Below are 10,692 nucleotides of genomic sequence, written 5' to 3' on the forward strand. Positions count from 1 at the left end.
TTCTCACCACGACTTGCTCTAAAGAAGTCGGGGACAAAGATTAGCTGGCAGATAAACACTCACTCAAATGAGTAACTGCCCCTAAGATCTCTCAACCCACTTCCAAGAGCCATATCCCAACTTCCCTAAGATAAAGGGACGGTTATCCACCTTAAAAGATGGAACTACTTCAGCGGTGGTTATTGGCTCACCACTATAAATACACTGACACCCCTCAGGTATCTCTAAGTCCTAATACTCTCTAGACATGCTTACACCATTGCTGACTTAGGCATCAGAGTGTCTTTGCAGGTACCACCCACATTCACTCGTATTCACAAGTCGGACGGAGGCACTGAAGACGCGAATCCGTCCGAAGGCTTCCCTCCATAGACGATTGGGCCAACCCAGCGAGTCCAGCCCAATAATCTCCGGTTACCCATCGTAACAAGTATAATAAATCATTTATCTAGTATTTCCACATGAAACTCCTTAGTCTCAAAGCTACATGGTTTATACATGTGATCCATCCTTTATAATTAGTAATTAACTAATTATCAATATATTTCCATTATATCAATCCTTTTTTTAATTATAAAATTTCTCTTTTTAAAAGGATTTAGAATTTATAATTTAATTAGGGTCTAAAGTTTTATGATTTGAAATCTAAAATATAAGAGAAACAAAATAATTTTAAAAAATTAATTCATATTAATTAAAAAAAAGGTTGAATTTCGAAGAAACAATTCATCTACTAACTAAAATTAACTACAAATATTTTTGAGTTTCAATTACAAGTCCCGTTTTCTTAATATATTGGGACATGCACACAATGGGTGAAGCCTAGATACCCACCACAATGACTTAAAATTCCAATGAGAATTTCCCCCTCCTCCAAAATTCTATTGATTCTTCATATATATTTTTTCCACTTCCTTGTGGCATATGAAGAACATGGATAAATTAATTTTGGGGGAAAGTATATAAACAAATTACAAAGCCTATAAGGACTACCACATCAATAATTGTTCCACAAGTTGGGCATGCCAACCTCAGATAAGTAACTCTCAGAACTACCTTCTCCTAAACTTGGTGACCCTTTTATACTATTTGTATTGTTGTTATTATTATTAGGTATGTTTCTTTCCATATTTGTGAGCTGACTCAAAACAGCTTTCAATACTTTCCTATCACATGAAAAAGGGTCTAAGCAAGAACCCAAATTGGATGTTGTAGTAGTTCCTCCTCCACCATATAAAGTTGCATTATTATTGTTGTTGTTGGTAGGGAATAACTTAGGCTCCATTATGTGGTTGAAAATAGGGCTTGTTTGGGTGTGAGAGAAAATGGAGAAGCAGGGCACTTGCTCATACTCATCAGCATGAAGATGGGTTTGAGGTTGTTGTTGTTGGTCAAAGCTGATGAAAGAATCCATTAATGCTGGAAGAGATGAAGAGCCTGTGTCATCATAGCAGCTTCCCATGCTATTAGGTTTGCCACCAACTTCTCTGTTCTTGTAAAACACCCTACACAACACCCAATCTTCCTGTATGGGAAAAAAAAACACACTGAGGAAATGGGAGGAAAGAAATATAGTGTAATGGTAGGATAAATTAAAGTATAAACATATAGTATAGATACTAAGTTTTAGTAATAGCCTTAAGGAGTATTAATATTTCTTAGATCAATAAATCTAGGAGAATTAGGTGCTTTCATATTGCTTACATATGGCATTTAATAAAAAATTCAAAGAGAATCTTAGGTCAGCTACCCCATATCTTTCTGAAGTCACATTCTAGCCAATAAGCATGTGAGACAAATTTGGTTTCGGTAGAGCTAGCAAAAACTGATTGCAAAAAGTCAAAATTCTTGAAAAGAAATTAATTATGTTATCACAAGCTAAGTTTCCTCCATGAATCATGCAATTGTGCAAAGAAAATAATACAAAATAAAATATAATAATACCGTTTGCTATTATTCTATTCGTGTTAATTATAAAGAAAAGGGTAATGTTAGGTAGATAAAAAAATCAGTCAGAACTTGTCTTATTTAGTATTAATTAATTATCGCAACAATTAATGAATGTTAAATAAGACAAGTTATGAATATTTTTGACTGATTTTCTTTGGTTACCAAACATTTCTGTAAAAGAAATTACTCTAATGAAATAATGATTTTTGTTTAAAAAATATCACTTATTTGTTTAGTCATATTTTAAATAAAGATAATATTTTTAATAACGTATAAAAATCAAGTTTTACATTTTATCATTCAATGATTAAAATAAAATATCTTCACACGATGACAATTATAAAATTTTCATTAGAGTAGGCACCTGTTATAAATGGTAGCCGATAAAAAATTGATCAAAAATGCATACGACTAATGAAATAATATAATACAAAATGATTTAGACAAATGCATATAATTTAAATATTTTATTTCTGTATAAAAAACTAAATTAAAAATTAACCTTAATATACTAACCAAATCAATTAACTAATATATTAACTAATTTTTTTTATTTTTAAGAGTATTCTCAATTTGATAAGCCAAAGAATAATTTAATACGGATTTAAATTTTATTTAAAAATTTATTATTAGACAAATTATTACATATATAAAATAAGATTCAAATTCTTAATACTTATTTAAATAATAAATAAAATAATTACTCAAACTAATCTAAATTGATTAATATAATAAATAATATGATATATATATATATATATATATAATTGGATGAGAAAAGTTTTAGATAAAATTAATAACCTAAATAGAATATAATATAAAAAAATGCATGTATATATATTAAGTTGGAGACATTACAATGATTCAAGTGTCTTATTATTGGATAAGCTAAATCTTAATTTGGATAATGATAGAAAAATTGAATTCATTTTTGGAAAATATAAAAAAAATAAAATTGAAAATGTTGTATTTAGAAAATAAAAGAAGAAGAAGTTATGAAGAGTAAAAAAAGGGAGAGTTGAAGTGAGGGGATACCTTAGAAGAAGTGTTGGGGGGAGGAAGAGGAGGTTCAATGCGAAACTCATGCATGACCCACTCAGTCTTACGGCCTTTGGGAGCCCGACCTTGATAGAAGACAAGAGTCTTTCGCATACCAACAAGGCTGCCCTTCCTAAGGATAGGCCTGTCCTTGCCAGTGGCCTTCCAATATCCTGATGCCGTTGCTCTGTTTGTACGCAGCCCCGTTGCATACTTTCTGTCTCTCTGTGTGTAGAAGTACCACTCCTTCCCTCCCACACATGCTGTTTCTGACCAAACCAAATTTTGCTTCCATCAATCAAAAATCCAACTTCTAATCATAATTATTTTTGTTAATATTAGACTAATTTAGTTAATAACAAAAAAATTTACATACGTAACATCATTGAAAAAAAATAAAAGGTACTTATTTAAGTTGACATGTATTATTGAGTGCCGTGTTTTTTAAACAAATACTATTAAAAATTGTCATTATATAACTTTTATCTTTTAAATTTGTTTTTAAGATAACAAAAATTTAATCTAAATTATTTTATAAAAATTTTAATATTATATTATAAAATTATCTTTTTAATATAAACTGGTAATTATATTTTTGACAGAATTTTAATTACAAATATTTTTTTAGTTGTGTAAATTTTTAAACTATAAAAGTCTATTTACGTATCAGTACTCAGTAGAACAAACATAATAAATTTTTTTCTCCAAGTTATTAAACCTTTAACGTAGTCTATGATGTTCGGTAAGATTGAGGAACATGTCCCGTTTGGTCAACATAAGGTGTGAATTGAATTTGTTTTTTTTTATAATTTCAACTATATGAGTGACGACTTGAATAATTTTTGACATTAACAATATTATCCTCTCTTGCTTATAATATAACCCTTTAATCAAATTCTCTTATACTTTCTCTTCTTTTGTCTTATTAGAATTGATAATATTGACTATACTGGAACAGAAGGGGGGAAATAAATATTAAAAGTCACGCGCGCTCGTTCAGTCAATTGACTTATAATAAGACTTTCATTGTTTCATATTTATCTTTAGAAAATTACATACTTCTACATTATTATTATTATTATTATTATTATTATTATTATTATAAATGCATGCAAATTAGTTACTATCTATATAGGTCCCATATATAACTGTAGCTTCGGGCATTGATTGAAATTGTTTCTTCGGATTATGCCCACCCTTGTCAGTTTCTTTTCATTGATGACATGCGTGTGTTAACATACAAAAACTAATTATGGTGCTTTCACAATCAAACAGCTGATATTTTTCTCCAAAATAATATGTAAACTTGTATAAATTAAAGTAGGAACGCATGGCCTATCACAAACCAAAGCATTAATGTTGACCCATCATATCATGCCCTAGAAATCTCTTTTGTCATGCTACATGAAAATTTTACTTAAGACAAGTAATACTTCTTAATTAGGAAAGTACTCACTTCAACCATCCAATTAATAAGGATTAAAAAAGGATCTATTAAAGTCAAAAACAAGTTGCAAATTAATTTAACCGTCTTATTACTTTAACTACACTTTCCTTTTGCTTTGAAACTTCAATAATAGACTAGGTGGGATACAGCTACAATAATCGTAAGACTTCATAGAGTTTAAAGTTTAAACAATTAATTAAATTATGATATGGAAGTTAATCATGCATGTTCATGAACATGCGTATGGTTGAAATGAATTGATGTTAGCACTATATGAATGAATAATGAATAATGAAAATCACTGTTAAGCACTTTAGAATAGGACAAGGGCAATGCGTCATTTCACCTAAAAATTTTTGAAGATGATACATACATATACATGCATTTGCCTATATCGTTTAGATGCAATTACAATATTACCCCCCATATATACGTATGATATTTTTGAACTTCCCATTCAAAGCTTCTAACCAGAAATAATTAGATTCCTTTCATTCTCGGGTGTATGAGTTTGAGCATGTGTGTACGTGTTATCCATAAAAAATTTTATAGCAAAATGATGTTTAAGTGTAAAACTGAAAATTAATCACTATCATGGTGTATATGTATGGAATCTTCGGTGGACAAAATTTATTATTTCTGTTATTCAATGAAAGAAAATAAATATATTAAATTTATTTATAACTTTTTTATAGATTAATTTTATAGCTTAATATAAAATAGGTTATATTGATAAACCAATTAGAAGTTTTCTTTATATATAAAAAACATTTTGAGTAGTTAATATGTCAATAATCAATAAACAGCTTCTAAAATTAGATATATAATCAAATAATTGTATAAATTATTGATAATATATTTTAAAAAAAATCTAATTTTTGATATATAAAATATTTTAAATTATTTCATATGTGAAAATGTATTATACTTTTACTATATATGTGGGTAAGTAAACTTAATTAATTATATTTTCAGTTCGATCTTCATAATATTGAACATGATTGGTTGCAGCCACCTATATATCTATATCTATGTGAAAGTGGCTTGGATTGAATATGCATAGAGGCTTATGTCAACGGGTATCACATGAAGGAATATTCACTTAACGTGATTTCTTTTCTTTCCCATTTCATAAAAAATGTCCTTTTGATTAAATTAATACATCAAAAAATTTATTCAAGCATAATTGCATCGAAATACATTAACTTTTGAATGTATTAATTTAGTCAAGATTAAATTTAACAGTTATTTTGAAAATGAGAAAGTATAATTATTGGCTACATGGATTAAAAAGAAAAAGTAAACTAAAATCTTAAATAATTTTTTTGTTTATCTTATTATATTTAAATTATTTTTTATTTTTAAAGAATGAAAATAATAAAAATTAAATTATATATCATAAAAACATTTATTCTAAAAATTTATACTGTTAGATATATATATATATAATTATATTCAATAATGCACTGTATTATTGTTGAATATAATTAATCTAATAAATTCAATGTTAATTATTTTCTAATGAATTATTGATTTGAACAATAATCAAAGCTTGTGATGTGTTACAATTATCTAAGTCACACAGTTGGCAGGTATCATTTAATTTCCCCATCAAAGAACACACACATAATAAGTGGTCTTATAGAATTGGAATCTATTATAGCCATTCCAGTTGCTATCATTATGAACCTCACTCTCAAAGCCAAAGAAAGAAAAAGAAAACTTTATCCTTATCATCATAATTTTGAAACTATAGCACACAAGAATACAATACAGGTTGAAAGTAACAACTCTTTTGTACTTTACCAACCAAAATAGCAAACTCAAACCGATCAAACACTTTCATTATTAGTATGTATCATGTGATGGGTGTCCCTAACGAGACTCATCAAGAAAAAGTGAAAACTATAGGAAATTTTATTTCCGATTAAATAATAATAATTTCATATGCACCCATGCCATTGCCCTCCAACTAAGTTTTTTTTTTCTTCTTTAATTAATTTAAAAAATTAAATCCACATGAAATACATAGACAAAACACTAAATGTTTATGAGTTTTGCATAGTGATTGATCGCTTTTTCTAAGAGAGTAGCTATTTTTATGTGAAGATAATGTTAAAAATCGTTAGATAGTTCATCAATTAAATATATTCAGTAAAAAAAATATCAAATTATCTAAGGGTGAAGATGTCTTCACAAAAGTAGGCACTTTTTAAGAAATATGCAATCATATATACGATGAGGCAACAACAAGAAGAATGAGAATAATAAGAATAATTATGTATTGCGAGAGAATAATGCATGATATAAAACGGAGAGGAAATTATTAGTGACTAACCAGGAATATCCCATGGCTCACACTTGTTGAGGTCGACATCAATCATGAGAAGGGATTCATTGTGCGTGAACTTCTTCATCAAGTAATCACACACAAGCTCTTCATCTTTTGGATGAAATCTGAACCCTGGTGGAAGCCTTGCCTCTACCAAGCTTATGTTGCTCATTATTCTTTTTTCTATTTAATTTCAACAAATTAAATTAATATATAGTGAGAGCCTGCTTGCTAGGAAGAAGGGGAGAAGAGAGAAAAGAATAGGTCTGAGAGAAAGATGTTGCAAACTCCCAAGGTTTGATTGAATTATTGATGATTAGGTTTAAGAGATATTAGAAAAGGAAGAGGAGCTAAGGTGTATATATAAATGGGAGAAGGAACTCACAAGTGGCTAAGTCAACTTGTTATTAAATGCAACAATGGAGGGTAATATTGTAATTCTATAGGGAGAGAATGGGCATGATGACGTGGACAAACCAATTCCTGCCAACTTGCTGACATGTATCTATATAATTCTAGCTAGGGATCATTTGCTTCTTTTCTTTCCATCTTTTTAAAGAATTTTTGTGCATTGCATTAATTTAGTCTGGAGATAATGCTAAGTAAATAATTTCCAAAATAACAATAATATAAGACATTTTATCATTATTATTTCCAAATATAAAATTAAGCAAATTATATGATAATAATAATTAGAGAGTTGGCACACAAAGCCCTAGTGATGATGACATAGTCTCATTCGTTTGAATTTTGGCCATTTCTGCTTTATATACCCATATCTATTATCTTCCCTATTAATTTATTATTTCTGATTCATGATTTATCTTCGTCATAAATTGATGGGTTTTTGTGCATCTGCCTGGTCTGAAAATTGTGATAAATAATCTCCATATGAAGAATTATTATTATTTTTTAAATTAATTAGTTGTGTTCATCAAATTGGTTGTTGATAAGCTGGCATCCACAGGAATTTTCTTGAATGGCCTTTTTATTTAAAACAATAATATGTAAGTCGTTATTTATCAATGTTATGCTCGTAGGTCATATGGTGAATAATTTTTATACCCAATGGCATGGAGACAAATTAAGGAAGCGGATATATTGGCTAAAGAGTATTTTGTGCTGAAATCTGATAGGAGGACATGGGAGTTAGGTGATCAATTTCAATTCGTCAAAATAATATATTATATATAAACAAATTGTAAAAACTAATTGTTGGATATTGGTCAAAAGATTAACTTACTCATCTGCTGAAATAAATGTTAAAAATTTGAATATCATTTTATGCATGTAGTAACAATTTATTGAATAACAACAAATTTTTAAATAAAATTTTGATCCACAATAAATTAATTTTTATCTTGTCAAACTAAAAGATGCCATAAGAGATCAGAAGAAAAAAAATTTGCAAAGACATATAGAGAAACACTTAGTCATGGTTTAGCTTGAGTAATTGAAGTCACGGTATAAATTAATCCAACAGTTAAATAAAAAAGGTTGCTCCTCCGAAACTTCTATTTAAGCATATAGGTTAGTGAATATTAGTTAATGAATTATATAATACCCCTTAATTGTGAAACTGAAACCTAGAGTTTGAGCAACTCTTGGCAATGATGAGAGAGAAGTCAATCCTCGTGGTTAATTCTTTTTACCTAAATTAAACAAGAGCTTCAATTTGCTGAACTATTCACTCAACAAAGAGGTTGAATTGAAGATATTTTCTTTCCATTTAAAATTTCAAAAAGATGAAGTGAGATTTCGTGATTAGTATAGGGTTATCAAATATAATTTTCAAAAATATTTACAAGACACTAAAAAAATAGTAAAAAACAATTTAAAATAAATTTATTTTATATTTTTTAATTATTGTTAGAATAATTAGATAATATTATATATAATAAATATGTAATTATAACTATTATATATACAAAATTATAGATATTAAATTAAATAAAATAACTTTAAATTATTGTCTCTACAAAATTATTTTATTTTGTAAAATTATCTTATTTTCTTTATATCTTATGAAAATTCAACAAAACGGCTAATTTTGTACAAGAATTTCTTCAATAAAATAAAGGATCTTTATGTGTAAGGAATCTATTAATTAACTAACTTAACCTGGTGTATGTTTATCATCTTCCAATTTATTATATTTAAAACGTCAATGTCTTTATATTTTATATTTATTCAAAAAGTTTGACTAAATTAATGTATAAATTGAATATTATTTTTAGCCACTTATTAATTTCAAATAAATGCATGACCACTCTATAAAATTGTCAATTGAAATGTTAGTCTTAATTAATTTTGTTTGATGAAATAGATATATAATAATATAACCATTCACATAACTTTTTTTTATTAATTTAAATTTTTAGGATAAATAATTTTATAATATTGTGTCATCTTTTATACCCATTTGCTAAAAATTACTCGTGTTTGGAATTTCATGGAATTAAAATTAATAGATAATAAAAAACGGTGAATTAGTTTATAAATCTCACATATTTATAATATAACTAAATTCAAATTCTTCTATTTTAAAAAAAAAATTGATTAAAATTAAACTGATTTGATCTCTTAAAATATAAAAAATTATTTTTATCAAGTATTAATATAACTTGAACCGTTCAGAAGTAGTCGGACCATCCAAATCTACCAAAACAAATCACACCTATTATCCGAGGTGATTGATCGAAAACTAAATCTTTTGCAACAATCGCGTTCGACTGACTACCTAACTAAAAAGACCGAGCCGACATAGCCAACTCCATCGGCTGATTATGGTTATTCGTAATAATAAAAACTTGTATAGTAAATACAAAAAAATATAAAATTAGATTATTATATATTTTTAATCAAATCAATTCTTTATGTATGTTACATCACTCATTTCAAACATAATAATTCATCTCCAATTTAATTCATTTAAGGTCAAATTAAATCTATTCATTTTTGTTCTAAACACATCCATGGTTACCCAGTAATTCTTGAAGAAACAGACATAGTCATTTATATAACTTTAATTAAAAAAAGAGGATAAGGATTTGATTATTAACCAACAAAGTTATTTGGATTTTATCTTTACATTTTGTTGTTGTTGGATATTTCTGTAGTTTCATAATTTAGTATTCTTCAACACTGAATACTGTTGTCGGTGGTCTTATAACTAATTTCCTAAGAATGCATTTTAAATTAGATATCAAAAGACTTACTATAGTAAATTTTAATAAAATAAAAACAATAATGTATCAATTGAACGGATAGAGAGCATTCAAAAGCTCAACCGTTTATTTATATTAATTTATTTTTAAGAAAACAAGAACTTGCCAAATGTAAACAGTTTGGGGTAATACATGCATAAGAGCCTTTTATTTGCAGTAAAAAATCTTCTGTACGTAGAATATTGTATAGGTTAAGGAAGGAAGAATACTTATTATAATACAAAAGTTTCTTTAATTTTTCTTTTTTAATTTCCAGAATAGTAGCATCTCATCAAAACTCTATCTAAAAGGGAATGAAGCTAGTTAAAACCCCAATCAGAACAAGAACATAGAGATAAGATTTAGATTTTGTTTTACAAATTTTTCACAAATCAGTGCATTTATATTTTAATTATTACAAAAAAAAATTGGATTGGTTTAATATCTAATTTCTGAAAGCAAAAGTGCAAAACCTACTTTTTTTTTTTTTTATAAATATCAATTTTATCATTGTGTTCGGTTGGTCAGTTGGTTTTCGAACGGATTGAAGATGCGGGGTGTACGGATGGGGGATCTAGATGCGGGTTACTCGGGCGTGACTGGATCTCCCGGGCAAATGTTGGAGAACGTTGGAGGGAGAGGGAAAGAGCTTCACGATCTCCCAGGCTGATGGAGTGGTGAAAGGGGGAGCCACCTGCAAAAGATACTCTGATGTCCAA

General features: G+C 27.9%; 1 protein-coding gene across 1 annotated transcript; it reads right to left on the reverse strand.

The window, feature by feature from the left end:
* Positions 1-711: 711 nt before the first annotated feature.
* Positions 712-7,168, reverse strand: LOC112771900 (NAC domain-containing protein 21/22). The gene is made up of 3 exons (XM_025816738.3): positions 6,774-7,168; positions 2,986-3,257; positions 712-1,525 (listed from the first exon to the last, which is right to left on the reverse strand). Exons 1-3 carry the CDS (start codon positions 6,937-6,939, stop codon positions 998-1,000), a joined length of 966 nt encoding a protein of 321 aa, XP_025672523.1. The 5' UTR covers positions 6,940-7,168; the 3' UTR covers positions 712-997.
* Positions 7,169-10,692: the final 3,524 nt, after the last annotated feature.

Source organism: Arachis hypogaea, chromosome 18, assembly GCF_003086295.3.
Source record: "Arachis hypogaea cultivar Tifrunner chromosome 18, arahy.Tifrunner.gnm2.J5K5, whole genome shotgun sequence".
In the NCBI taxonomy this organism is placed as follows: domain Eukaryota; kingdom Viridiplantae; phylum Streptophyta; class Magnoliopsida; order Fabales; family Fabaceae; genus Arachis; species Arachis hypogaea.

Bases quoted from the DNA above. Each gene is read 5' to 3' on its own strand.
- LOC112771900 (XM_025816738.3), bottom strand. From the start codon at position 6,939: ATGAGCAACATAAGCTTGGTAGAGGCAAGGCTTCCACCAGGGTTCAGA. The intron at 3,258-6,773 runs GTTAGTCACTAA...TGGTTTGGTCAG, and splicing joins TGAGCCATGGGATATTCCTG to AAACAGCATGTGTGGGAGGG. The intron at 1,526-2,985 runs GTATCCCCTCAC...TTTCCCATACAG, and splicing joins CCCCCAACACTTCTTCTAAG to GAAGATTGGGTGTTGTGTAG.